The 14300-nt window shown below is 48.6% G+C and overlaps 1 protein-coding gene and 1 long non-coding RNA gene across 11 annotated transcripts in view; both read right to left on the bottom strand.

The window, feature by feature from the left end:
• Positions 1-9304, bottom strand: part of PPP2R5C (protein phosphatase 2 regulatory subunit B'gamma) — a 170837-nt gene extending 161533 nt beyond the window's left edge. For 6 of the 10 annotated variants that reach the window (XM_078335776.1, XM_078335773.1, XM_078335777.1 and 3 more), the window contains exons 1-2: positions 9061-9304; positions 8049-8114 (exon numbers count right to left, since the gene is read on the bottom strand). In XM_078335776.1, coding sequence (XP_078191902.1) covers positions 8049-8114; positions 9061-9087 — 93 coding nt within the window. In that variant the 5' untranslated portion in view covers positions 9088-9304. The remainder of the gene's footprint in view (positions 1-8048; positions 8115-9060) is intronic. The other 4 variants (XM_078335775.1, XM_078335779.1, XM_078335784.1 and 1 more) reach the window with 1 other exon arrangement.
• LOC144577480 (uncharacterized) lies at positions 3753-5311 on the bottom strand. Its single transcript, XR_013521602.1, has 2 exons — positions 5173-5311; positions 3753-3940 (listed from the first exon to the last, which is right to left on the bottom strand). It is a non-coding gene; the product is annotated as an uncharacterized LOC144577480 (long non-coding RNA).
• Positions 9305-14300: the final 4996 nt, after the last annotated feature.

The raw sequence follows: 14300 nt of genomic DNA, 5'->3' as shown, positions 1-14300 counted from the left end.
AGAGAATTGTTTAAACCCGGGAGGCAGAGGTTGCAGTGAGCCAAGACTGTGCCACTACATCCCAGCCTGGGTGACACAGTGAGACTCTGTCTCAAAAAAATAAAATAAACACAAAGCACAGAAGATCACAGGGAAACTTTATACAGTCATGCCACATAACAACATTTAACAGACTGCACATATGATGATGGTACCGTATTTTATGGTATCTTTTCTGTGTTTGGATACGTGAATTCTTGCTGTATTACAGGTACCTACAGCGTTCAGCACAATGACACCCTGTACAGGTGTGTAGCCTGGAGTGAGAGGCTATTCCGTATGGGCTAGGTGTGTAGCAGGCTGTACCACCTAGATTTGTGTTAAGTACATGCCTGTAATCCCAGCTTGAGAGGCTGTGGTAGGAAAATTTGTTGTCACAAAACGACATGGCCTAACAACACAGCTCTCAGCATGCACCCCCCTCATTAAGCGATGCATAACTGTATTTAAATGGAAATCCTACTCTGAAATGCTTTAATTAAAATAAGATCGTATGAGACTATACTTTTTACCACTGACCTTTGAACCAAGATCTGATGAGACTACACTTTTTTCCACTGAATATGTAAAAAACTAAGAAAAAACCCAAAATATCTACTTTTAAAAAATTTCACAAGACATTAGAAGACCGAAGTACCATAATCTTCTGCTTTAGTGTAGTGTTATTTATTTAAAACAAATTACATTGAATGAAAATTCTACACTACAATTCCCTTGCCGAATCAAAAAAGTGACAAAGAAATAAGCCTCTTAATAACAAGATTGTTTTTATTATTGTTGCTAATTTACAGTATCAGAAAACTCAGCAACCTGATTTGAAGCTCTCCTTTTCAGCACCTTTAAATCCCACCAACCGAACACTTCTTGACTCTAGGTCCTAATATATCTGGCAAGGTCAAATAAGAAACAAGCTCAACCGACGCCTTCGAGGACAATCTAGCTAGGAAGGCAAGTGACAGGGAACAAAGGTCACCTAGCACAGTAAACATGGCAGACGACTGTACAGCCAGCCACTGGTCTACCAAGTAACTGTCATACACATTTAAAAGATGGAAAACGTGCAATCCAAGCTGGTGAGAAGCAGCTTCACTGAAGTTTCTGGATAGATGAACTTGAGTTGGAGCTAAAAAGATGAAAATATTCATTCAGACGGCCAGCAGAGGATGGGGAGAGTATTCTAAAACAGTGGTACTTTTTTCTTTTTTTTTTTTTTTTTTTTTGAGATGGAGTTTCGCTGCTGTTACTCAGGCTGGAGTGCAATGGTGTGATCTCGGCTCACCACAACCTCCGCCTTCTGGGTTCAGGCAACTCTCCTGCCTTAGCCTCCCGAGTAGCTGGGACTACAGGTGCGTGGACCACCATGCCCAGCTAATTTTTGTATTTTTAGTAGAGACGGGGTTTCACCTTGTTGACCAGGATGGTCTGGATCTCTTGACCTCGTGATCCACCCGCCTCAACCTCCCAAAGTGCTGGGATTATAGGTATGAACCACTGTACCCGGCCTAAAACATTGGTTCTTAAAGTGTGGTCTGGGGACCCTGGGGCGGCAGCAGGGAGGTGTCCCTTGACCCTTTCAGGGGTCCACGAGGTCAAAACTGTTTTTATGATAACATGAAGACACATGATTTGCCCTTTAAAGTGTCATTATGGGGAGTTTTTCACAGGCTACTCATGAACTCAAAACAGCCTGCATGCAGGAGCCGCCAGCTACCTTCCGTGGAGCCAGATGTTAAAGAGATCTGCAAAAACAGAGCCACGCCACTTTCTTCAGCAAATTCAAAACAGTTTCCGCATAAATGTTTTTTCATGTCAACATTTAATGGGTGTTACTGTTATTAATAGATGAACTATTTTAAAACTTTCAGCTTGAATTTAGTTTCTAATGAAAAATTTCAGTAGATACAACCCACTAATAAGAGCTCTTTGGGATGCTTGGTAATTTTGAAGAGTATAAAGCAGTGACCCCCCTCTGTGTAAGCACTGCTCTTCTAAAGGAAATATCATGCTCATGTGAGTATGTGCCAGCTGTGGTTTGTAAGCAAACGCACATATTTTGGAGGTGTCTTTACAGTGCAGCGGCTCAACTGGGGGCAATCTGATCTGCCACGTCTGGAGGGATCCTGGTTGTCTCAGCTGGTGGGGGCGGTGGGCCACTGGCATCTAGGGGTAAGGCCAGGGACGCTGGTGAATGTCCTACAAAGTACAGGGCCACTGGGCAGCAGGGCCACTGGGCAGCCCCACACCAAAACATCTGGCCCCACAGTCAAGTGCTGAGATTGGAACCCTTGGTCTAGAGTGGTGGAGGTCACACAGGAGGCACCTGGCGTCCACCAACCTTGCAGCTTGTGATGCAGGACAGAATGGGGGCTAGAGAAGGGGGCTGCTTAAGGAAGAACCACCACTCCCAGCCCCCAAGGGCAGCAAGCTCAGGACAGCTGCCTCCTAACAACCCCAAAGCTCAGGAGCTGCAGCCGTGGAGGACGGATCCTCCCTGCCGGGCCTCTTTCCCATTCCCCTGGGCTCGAAGGAAAGACCATGGTGAGGTGCTGGGAAGAGTGAGCCAAGACATGACAATTAAAAGCAAGTGATTCTACTTACTCCATAATCATTACATATGAATTTCATAAAGATTTTGAAAGTATTACTTCTCTTTGTCTTCTCTGGGTTTCACTGAAGTTCAGCTGAGGGTATGGAAAAAAGTTGGGAAGAGACTGATGGAAACTAAGGCATGGGAGGTTCTAGAGAAAGCCCCAAGCTCAGAAGTGAGCCTACAGGGGTGTCAGGGGCTTTCCTTGGAGGGGTCGCACCAAACTAAACGACTGTCCCTGTCCTTCTCACACTTACTCAGGTGAAAACTCTTGCTACAGAAACTGTGAAAAGAAGGAGTTATTTCTTGAAAAAATATTTTTTCATGGCCCGGTGTGATGGCTCATGCCTGTAATCCCAGCACTCTGGGAGGCCAAGGCAAGTGGATCACCTGAGGTTGGGAGTTCAAGACTGGCCTGACCAACATGAAGAAACACCGTCTCTACTAAAAATACAAAATTAGCCAGGCGTGGTGGCACATGCCTATAATCCCAGCTACTCGGGAGGCTGAGGCAGGACAATCACTTGAGCCTGGGAGGTTGAGGGTGCAGTGAGCCAAGATTGCGCCATTGCACTCCAGCTTGGGCAACAAAAGCGAAACTCTGTTCCCCCCACCCCCCCCCAAAAAAAAAGAAAGAAAAGAAAAGGTATTTTTCATAAAAAATGTTATTTGTTAACATTATCTAATGGGTGTATTACTAAATATTTTTTAAATTTCAGCTTTAATTTCTAAAAAATTACTCCTCTGCCTAGCACCTATGTGGCCTGAGGTGACTGTCAGTCTCACTAGCTCTAGAACAGGGAGTGGTGGCAGTGGAATGTAAGGGGAGAGATTCTAACAGGAAAAAGGCTCTTACTACAGTGGAAGGTGTCAAGCCAGCTAACAAGTTGGAGAGAGGACTGTTCCTTCTTTTCAGCAGCAGATACTAGGTAAGAGTTGCTGTAGAGACTTTCAAACAAAACTAAGCTGAAGCAGGTGTAAAACACAAACAACACTCAAACAACCTTTAATGTGCTTAAAACAAATCACTTTACAAAAATCATGAACGCTTTTAAAAATGTGACGTTGGACAGAGTACACAAGCTTAAGAGAACACCAACCTATGGTCTGATCTTACAAAACCAACTTTAGAAATCTTGGAGCAATTTATTAAGCTTCTAAATCATCATAAAATGTGCCTAATTATGTTTCCACAGATTTGAATGTTATGCTGAGAACAGATGCTGAAAAGTGAGTTTCCTTGTCAATCTCCACAGAATTTTCCAACTTCAAGTGGCCCATGAGCCCATGTGCTGCCTCATCCCTTAAGACTTCCTAGGAATAAATCAGAAGTACTGGGAAGAAACTTTTATTTCCAGGACAGATATGCAAAAGCAACAAGTCAAAATTAACCATTCTATCTGAAAGAGAAGAAACATGTACCAACACATTCATTCAAAGAGAAGTTTCTAGAATTAGGCAAAAGTTACATGGCAGCATTTATGACCTTTAACAGAATTTTGTGACAATGAAAGATACATCCTGCCATATCTCTTGCAGGGAAAATGTCTCTCAAGAAGGGTACCATCCAATCTGTCCTATACATTAAAAAATGGCCTCATCTTAAACTCACCAAATCATTTGAAGCATGAGAAAACAGCGTCACACAAGTTAGGTGACATCGTTTATGGCAAAGCAAGAATCCGCATGTTTACTTTCTAACTCCCAGGCTGAAACATTTTCCACTCTATCAGTCTATCCTCTACTCCAGGACTTCATCTTTCTTAAGGAAAAACCCAAACCATCAAATGTCCCCTTGTTCTACCCAAGAATAGTTCTGCAACATATGCCGCCGGCTTCCTTGCTTTCTATGGCTAAATAGCCAGGCAGGATTTTATTATAAGGACCTGCCATATACTTGAAGGAGGGGGTTAAGTCATTGAGAGGCCAGGTTCTTGAGTGCTTTCTCTGTTGGGATTATTTCCACACCATCTGGCTCTCTGCCCTGGACAGGTCCCTGCTCTGTACGTCTTTCAAGGCTGTGAAGCCCCAGGTGGGGTAACTGTCCAATTAGAAGGTGAGTTCACTGGGTAATGGGAGCAACTGCTCATTGTGAAGGCGACATGATTGTAAAAGGCTTGAAAGGGGCTGGACGCCGTGGCTTGCACCTGTAATCCCAGGACTTTGGGAGGTCAAGGTGGGCAGATCACCTGAGGTCAGGAGTTAGAGACCAGCCTGGCCAACATGGTGAAACCCTGTCTCTACTAAAAATACAAAAAAAATTAGCTGGGCATAGTGACGGGCACCTGTAATCGCAGCTACTTGGGAGGCTGAGGCAGGAGAAACCCTTGAACCCGGGAGGTGGAGGTTGCAGTGAGCAGAGACCACACCATTGCACTCCAGCCTGGGAGCAAGAGCAAAACTCTGTATCGAAAAAAAAAAAGAGAGGCTTGAAAGCAGCATGGGAATATCAAACCTATTTAAATTGTTCAGGTTAAAATATTCAAGTTAAGAGTAATACTGAGAGAGAGGAGAGGGAAAAAGTGTGCAATAATGGTTTAATTTACCTGCATGAGTCAATCATATTTGGTAAGTGGGTGGAACTAGGAGTGAAGCAGTGAGCTGAAGACCGAGGGGAAAAAAACAATAATAAAAAAGTTAAGGGTCAACTCAAAGGTCAAAAGAACAGAAGTGTCCCAATTTGTATTCCTGAAAAACAGTTTACACAGTGATCTGCCAAGTGTCGTGCTTAACATGCCATGTTGCCTCTGGTATCCTTATGAGGAAGCAGTGAAGGACCCAACATTTCAGTATTTTTCAGTGGTAATTTCAAGCTCTGTAGCTCCAGCTCTAGAAAAAATACAAAAAGACAAGCGGGGCATCATACTCAGGCACTGCAGGCCACACCACGAGTCTTACACGACTGGGAGTCTAGAAACCCAAACCACTTTAAAAAAACACATTTTACATAGCAGTGGTTTTGGTATTTTGAATTACTGACAGATTTTTCAGGTTTAAACTTAACATTATTCGTCCTTATAGCCAGGATCTTCCTACTAAAAATAGGAATAAATGAAATATACACATTGATGCTCCTTTGTATAAGGAATAGCCCTAAGCTGGGTGCAGTGGCTCAAGCCTGTAATCCCAGCACTTTGGGAGGCCGAGGCGGGTGGATCACGAGGTCAAGAGATCAACACCATCCTGGTCAACATGGTGAAACCCTGTCTATACTAAAAATACAAAAAAATTAGCTGGGCATGGTGGCACGTGCCTGTAATCCCAGCTACTCAGGAGGCTGAGACAGGAGAATTGCCTGAACCCAGGAGGCGGAGGTTGCGGTGAGCCGAGATCGCGCCATTGCACTCCAGCCTGGGTAACAAGAGCGAAACTCCATCTCTCAAAAAAAAAAAAAAAAAAAAAAAAAAAGGAATAGCCCTAAAATAAGAAGATATAGGTACACTAGCAAGAGAGGTCTAAGGAGAAGAAATCTTAGTAGTTTTAATGAAAGATCAAAAAACCAAAAGAAAAAAAAGGCATATAGCATACACCTCCATAAAGCACCTACATTTCATCTTCGGCTAAATGAATTTAGTTAAAAGGGTGACAGGGAAGAAATAAGCAAGTCAAATCCAAGCACGGCATAGTAAACCTTGACTGTGCTATAAAGACAGGGAGGGACAGACTGGCACAAATGATCCTAACTACTGACATTTAAGGAACCTTTTGGATTTCTGCTTTTTGCTTTGGGGAGGGCAACAGATTTGCTGGAATAAACCACCTGCTGAAGAGGAGGGAGGTTCAGAATACACCAAAGGATAGAAAAGAGAGAACGCAGGGCTAAAAAAAAGTGCACTGCAGATCATCGCCAGTCAACTGTGTTTCCCAGACGGAATTTAACTCATTCTAATTTGGTTTCCGGGAAGAATTCTGACACTCACAAATAAATGTCATTTGTCATAAGACTGGGACCTCAATGATCCAGCTCTGGAGAACTGACAGTCTCTTAAGCCGATTCTCTGCTGCCCATGGATTCAAAAGGACCTACTGGCTCTGCTTGGGTCCACACTGCTCCTGGACCCTTGGCCCTAGGAGCTCTCTAGTTCAACAGTTAGGCAAAGGAAAGTGGTGACTGTGCAAATCCTCTGAAGGCACAACTGTGTGAAGCACCAGCATCACGGCTGCTCAAGTACATGCAATCCTCACTTGGCATTCCAGCTGCTCCTCAACGAGCCCAAAGCCAAGCAGCAGAGAAATTCACAAGTGGCCAATGTGCACACGTGCACGCACGCAAGCACACACACTCACACACACACTCATACACACACACTCACACACACTCTCACTCATACACACACACTCACACACTCATACACACACACACAGAGAATGAATAAGAACATGAATGATGATAAAATACCAAAACTAGGTGAGTTTTTCAAATACCAACATTATTGGGGAAAGAGGCCAAGGGACCAGACATCCACAGAAATAGGGAGCTAGCCCAGGACGTCAGTAGCAGAGACGGCATGAAGGAAAACAAAGGTGATAAAAGAAAAAGAACCAACCACAGAGTCACCTGGCAGCTTGCAAAGGAAGTAGCAGTGGGGGATGGCCCTAAAGCTAAAAGCAACATAGCTATATACACCACAGAATCCATAAGACCAAGCCATACGGGATGGTTGCTGGGTTTGAAGTATGGGAAATGAACTTAAAAATACCAGTTCCAGGCTGGGCGAAGTGGCTCAGGCCTGTAATTCCAGCACTTTGGGAGACTGAGGCAGGGGGATCACAAGGTCAGGAGTTCGAGATCAGCCTGACCAACATGGTGAAACCCTGTCTCTACTAACAATACAAAAATTAGCCAGGTGTGGTGGCTGTAATCCCAGCTACTCAGGAGGCTGAGGCAGGAGAATCGCTTGAACTCAGGAGGTGGAGGTTGCAGTGAGCCAAGATGGTGCCATTGCACTCCAGCCTGGGTGACAGAGCAAAATTTTGTCTAAAAAAAAAAATCAGCTAAGAGTAGTGGCATGTGCCTGTGGTCCCAGCTACTCGGAGGCTGCGGTGAGAGGATCACTTGAGCCTGGGAGGCAGGGGTCATAGAGAGCAGAGATTGAGCCACTGCACTCCAGCCTGGGTGACAAAGTGAGACTCCATCTCAAAAAAAAACCAAAACCAAAAAAAACCCACAAACCAAAAAAACCCCAAAGATCCACAAACCAGTTCCATAGGCAAGCACGATTTTCATAAAATCGTAAATAGTTTTCCAAAGCAGAACGGTAAATACCTAAACAACTAAAATGGAGGGTTATGAAAGGCACCACAAAGAAAACTTCATACAGGGAAGCATTTTAGGAGATCCTAGGTTTTCTCATTCTCAGTTCTTCTACCCTAAGTTAAAAGCTGTGTATGAAAAACAAAGTCTGTATTTGATGCCAGTTACCTCTGATTCTACCGTGTCTTGTCCTTCTTTTGAACTTTTCCCACTCTTCCCTGCTTTTGGAGATTCCTGGGAAACATGAAGCAAAGTCAATTAGTCTTCTCACTTTTTAGACAGGTAAACCAAACGCAGTTTTAAAAAGGATTGATACAACTCTACCAGCGCTTTTGATAGTTTTAACCCACACCATTAGGAAATTCTAGATCATATTGTTTAGGAATCCAATAGAGCAACAATCCTCCCTTTCAGATTCCTTTCGTTTTATCTCCACTTGAGGTTGAAAACTTTAAGCAGAAAACAGATACATCTAATTTTATACAGCGCTTTTGGCATTTTGAAGATCCACATCACATTCCTTTCTTCACTCCCACCCTAAACCCTATGAGTGAGTATTTCTGGGGTGATGCCGAAACGCTACAGAGCCTCACCTGAAGCAGAAACATTCCCGCTCCCCCACCCCCCGCAATGCAAACGCAGCACCCTCGTTCGCAGCCCTCACTGCCGCCGCCACCCAGGATAATAACAGCGTTTTGAGAGCCCCAGAGCGTCCCTCCGGGGCGGCAAAGAATTCCTTACTAGCGTTCAGCGGGGTCCCTCCCCAGGCGTCTACAGCCCCCATCCCTGAAGCTCCTTCCGGGGGACTGCGAGGCTGCGAACCCCCTCGGCGGCCGCACCTGCCCGCCCAGGCCCACGGCGCGCTGTCGGGGGCGGGCGCCCCTCCAACCCCCTCCCCCGGACGCGCCTCTCTCCACGCCCGGCACGGGTCCGGCACGAAGGTCCCCGCTGCCCGGGCCCGGGCCCCGCGGCTCCGGCGCAATTCCCGGGCTCCCCGCCCCCACCAGCCGTGAGGGCGAGAGAAGCCCCGGGATGCCCGGCCCGGCCGCCCTCGGGGACGCGGAGCCCGCAGCAGGCGGCGAGGCTGAGCCGGGGCCCGGGAGCAGGACCCCAGCGCCCCGGCGCCCTCCCCCGGCGCTCTCTCCCGCCCCCGGCGTCCCGCGGCCGGGCCCGAACTCACTTTCTCCTTCTTGTTTTTATTCGGCATGGCTGGAGCGAGCCGCCGCCGCCGCCGCCGCCCCTGCCGCCGCCTGCCTCCGCAGCAGCAGCGCCCCCGCCCCGGCCGTCGCGCCCCCACGGCCACGGCCGCCGCCGCCGCCGCCGCGGGACTGAATCGTTCGCTCGCTCTCGTTTCCCCTTTTTCAGGCTCCCAGAGGCAGCGGCGGCCGCGGCGGCGGCGGCGGCAACGGCGGCGGCGTCTCTCCGCCCCTCTCCCGGCCGGCCCGCCCCGCCCCGGGCCGCCCGCCGCTCGCCCCGCCCCCGCCCCCGGCCCCGCCTAGCCGCCCTCGAAGGCGCCCTGCCATTGGTCGACGCGCCCTCACGTGTCCTAACGCTCCCCGCTTCCCTGACTCCCTCCGCCCGTCCCGTTCACACCCCCGCCCTCCGTCACCAGTCGCCGCGTCCCGGCATGGGGTTGGCCGAATTCTCATGGCTGGGGCTGACGGCTGGGCTGAGCCGGGTGAGGGGAGGAAGCGTGTAGCGGCCACTGCGGTAACAAGGCCGTGACCGCCTATGGAGGTGCAAGACAGAGCGTGAGACGTAGGAAATGCACATTTGAAATGTATGGCAACAACTTCTGCAGCCGGCGAGGCGCGAACAGTGGCCTCGTGGTCTTGTCCCCTCACCGCCGCCGCTCTCGCTGCAGACAAGGGCGCCCAGTACGCTGTGCACTGAGGCGCACGGGGAGGCCCCGCAGCCAAGTGAGCGGTAGTTTCGCGGGCCTCCTCTAGGCCCCGCCTCCCTGCCAGCCCCTCCCCTCGACCGGTCCTTTCTCTGGATCAGCCCCTTCTTCCCCTCGATCAGCCCCTCCCCTTGATCAGTCCCTCCCCTCGATTAGCTCCTCCCCTCGATCAGCTCCTCTTACTCGACCAGCTTCTCCCCTCGACCAGCTCCGCCTTCCGCAGCTCCTCCCACCCTATAGCCCCTCCCTCCCTGGTCGGTCCCGCCCTCCTCAGTTTCTCCCGCGAGGTCACCCCTGTACGACAGCCACGCCCTTCCCTAGTCGGTCCCGTCCTACTCAGTTCCTCCGTGAGGTCCCGCCCACCCGACAGTCCCGCCTTTCCCCGGTCGCAGCTCCTCCCGCGAGGTCACGCCCACTTGTGTAGTCGCTCTCCTAGGCCTCGGCCCCGCCCACCGAGGCCAGGCCTCGAAGACTTGGTGGCCGCTGCGCCAATAGGATTTTATTTTTATTTTTTAATTTGTCTTGATGATAAGTGGTGAGGAAACCGCTGCATGATGACTGGGAGTCACCTGATTTCTCTCACCTCGTTAATAGCTGTGGGGAGAGGGCATCCAAGGGAAAAACGTTAACTTTTTTTTTCTTTAAACGTTAACTTTTTAATACACTACTTTCTCAGTCCACCTCCTGCCCAAAACTATTGGAGAGGCTAATGACAGGCGTCCGAGATTGCAGAAATGCATTAGGTAGTAAGACTGGGAGAGAACGGATTTCACATGTGAGAGGCATTGGTGCTTCACCTGTGATGATGAGGGAGCTGCATCTTTTTTCTTTTTCTTTTTTTTTTTTTTTGAGACAGAGTTTCACTCTTGTTACCCAGGCTGGAGTGCAATGGCGCGATCTCGGCTCACCGCAACCTCCGCCTCCTGGGTTCAGGCAATTCTGCCTCAGCCTCCTGAGTAGCTGGGATTACAGGCACGCGCCACCATGCCCAGCTAATTTTTTGTATTTTTAGTAGAGACGGGGTTTCACCATGTTGACCAGGATGATCTTGATCTGTTGACCTCGTGATCCACCTGCCTCGGCCTCCCAAACTGCTGGGATTACAGGCTTGAGCCACCGCGCCCGACCAGGAGCTGCATCTTAAACTGGCAGCTTACAAATTATTTGTTCTCTTAGCCCCTGGGTGCTTGTTCTTGGAAGTTGCCAGGCAAAGCATTTTCGGTTGTTCTCAGAGGTCTGCAGTAGGAAAGCTGAAAGACAGGGGGTAAGAAAAAAAATCTTACCGCATGTCTGCGGGTGTCTGAATGACTGTGGGCCCTTAGACGAGTATCTGTAGTTAAGCAGGACAGCTTCAAACAGCTATTTGTGCAGAATATTATGGCTTTTTAATGAATCATTTAAGTGCGTTAATGGTTTCTCTAAAACAAATAGTTAAAAAAAAACTTTTGGGGGTGGAGCGATGCCCCTAGTTAATAACATTTTAAAAATAAAATAGATGCTTTCAATTTAGTAAGCCCAGAATCTATCCATATCAAAAAGGAGTAACTTTGAAACTATTGGTTTATGGCCATGAACTCTAAGAGAGGCTGAGAGGCTTCTCTGAGACAAGCCTGTGCCACTAAAATCCTTCTATCCCAGCTCCTGATCGGGGTTGCATACAATTCACTCATTCGACACATGCTTGTTGGATAACTACTATGTGCAAAGCATGATGCCGGAAATTCCAAGGCACTACCCTTATCCTCAAGCAATTCACATGTTTGGATGGAAACAGAAGAAAACCAGCAATCAGAAGGACATGACATGTGATGAGTCTACAGGACTGGGGTGAGGGGCATCAGGCTTGGAAGCATGACGGAGCACTGCACAGGGCGTTTTTTTATGGCCGGAGATGAGACTGAAGGAACAGCGACACTGAATTAAGACTGCTATGCCTCGCCAAGATATTGTACTTCTATTTGAATGCATTTCAGGGTCACTGACAGATATTAAAGTGGAGAGTGATGTACTCACATTTGCATGTTAGAAGACATCAGTGGCAGGAGGATGGAGAAGGAGGTGAGGGTGGGAGTAAAAGCAGGAGGCAGAAGGAGCAGTCAGATCCAGCTACGGTTCAGGTGCGTGCCGGGGAGGCATCTCCACAGCAACAGGGGGAAGGATCGCTGACACGGCAGAGAGCCAGGATTGAGGATAAAAGGCAAATGCTCATGGCTATGGTTTGGGCAGCCCAGTGAATGATGAGGAAGGGGTGCAAGTGGAGGGCGTGTCTGCAAGGGAACATGATTTCGGTTTGGGACACGTTGCTGTCCCTGCAAAATGTAGGTAGAGGTGTCCAAGATGGCAACTGGAAATAGAGCATAGAGACCTAGTTGCACGTCAGATTAGGGGTTTCTCAGGTCAGTTTAGAGTTTGAGGGAAAGCCTAGGGACAAAGTACCAGCAAAGCTGCATAGTTACCATCCAGTGACCTTGAAACCATAGCAACCAGAGAAATCTGACTCAACACCAGTACCTGTATGTAGGGCACCCACATGTTGGGCACCAGATATAGGGCTGTGGAGGCCCCACAGGGTCATGGGGTGTCCTTTATGCTGTGTTGGGGTGCAGAATCCAAGAGGTAAAGAGGACACTGAAGAACTGGTGAAGAGCATCTGAACTCTGGGGGCCACACCACCTGTGAGCGGAGATCAGCGGCGGCCCCCAAATGCCTGAGAGCATCTGTATTTATTAGGTACAAGCAGGGGGCAGGGTTGTAAGTGAGGTCTCATCTAAAGGCTTAGTAATAGGGCATACATAATCACGTGAGTTACAAGTGAGTGGACCACTCCATTATGTCACCTGGGCAGAGAGGTGGGCCATGCACAGCAGGGGGCTATACTGTGTGCAGTAGTAGAGGGTCGTGTACAGAAAAGGGGTCCACCCCCATTAGGTCACTGAGGCAAGGAGGTGGGCTGTGTGCAACAGGTGTCGTGTGCCACACTTCTTATCTGGGGACTAGAGACTTCAAGAAGGGTACTGTAGCTTAATGCAGTGGGAGCTGACAGACTTGTGCTCTTCTCTTAAGATATTTATGGGAGGATTCTTTGAGCTAGCACAGAATCAAAAAAAGACTGACAGGGTATACAGCCACTGTGACTGGTCACACCAGAAGGGTTCTTCTCCCTCGGTTACTTCCTGGATCTCAGGCCTGAGGCCAACTTTCCACAGGAACTGAATGCAAGGTACTACAACTCCTTTATCAGGAGGAGAGGCTCTTGCTCCAAGCCTGCTGTACAGCGTATGCCCTTTCAGGCAGGGACGCCACCGCCTGGGTCTTTGGTTCTTATCCTGGTCTGGCTGGTTTCCCATGTACTGCTTCTGTTCTGTGACTGCTCCAGACATTCCTCCTACTACAAACTACTATATGGTTATATAGAAGGATAATATAAATCAGCACTAACTGTGTCAGTACAGCTCCGACTACAATACCTACATGATTATATAGAAAGATTATACAGAACTAAGTATGCTAGATATATGTAAGCAGTAAGTTATACTTCAAGCATGAATTCTATAAACTAATATATGATATATATGAAGGATTATATAAAGGAAACAGCTGAGCAATAACACTATGAATTAAGATATTCTTCAGGCACTAGTTGGGCCTGGGGTCTGGACAGTTCTCCTTCCTCAGCGCCCATGGGGTGTGTTGCCCATACCTGTACACCTGCATAAGATCAGAGAACAAGTCTGAGATGCAACAGTGTCACCCAGGCTGGAGTTCAGTGTCATGATCATGGCTCACTGCAGCCTCCATCTGCAGTGATGGCTCAAGCAATCCTCCCACCTCAGCTTCCTGAGTGGCTGGGACCACAGGTGCATCCCAATACGACGAGGCTAGTCTTGAACGTCTGGCCTCAAGCAATCCTCCCGCCTTGGCCTCCCAAAGTGCTGGGATTATAGGCGTGAACTACCGCATCCAGCTAGAATTATTTTCTTCAAATGCTAGGCGCTGAGAACACAGAATGCCTGAGACACCATCATCGCCCCTCGGAAGCTCAGCTGAAAATCCAAGTATGCAAGATTGCCTGGATGCCCAGAAGGCCTAGGAACAACATGATGAAACCTAAGCCCGCAGACCGGGGTCTGTGAGCACCAAGAGAAGGCTTTCTGGGCAGGGTGAACACAGCTGCAGCCTGGGCGGCAGGGAGCTCAACACCAGCCTCAGAGGGACAGGCAGGGCCAGCTGTGCTGCAGGCGCTTCACAGAGAAGATGCAGGAAGGGCAGATGCAGGGAAGGGTGTGGGCTGATTCTGAGTCAAGGGCCTCCTTCTCACTGGCCTGCTCATATGCGCCACCTGTGTTATCCAGGGCAGTGGATAGTGTAGGGCTGTGGCTGGTGGCTGCAGTGAGGCCAAAGACCCCAATCCTCTGAGAACCTCTCTGATCCTCCAGAGACCCCAGGGACACAAATAAAGCAACCCAAGGTACAGAGAAGACAGACTTTGAAAAGGTATGTTTGGATTTGAGAGGCTGTGT

The sequence above is a fragment of the Callithrix jacchus genome, chromosome 8 (assembly GCF_049354715.1).
Source record: "Callithrix jacchus isolate 240 chromosome 8, calJac240_pri, whole genome shotgun sequence".
NCBI classification, from domain to species: domain Eukaryota; kingdom Metazoa; phylum Chordata; class Mammalia; order Primates; family Cebidae; genus Callithrix; species Callithrix jacchus.
Note: the sequence above shows the minus strand (reverse complement) of the source record. Positions and strands in the feature narration are given on the sequence as shown.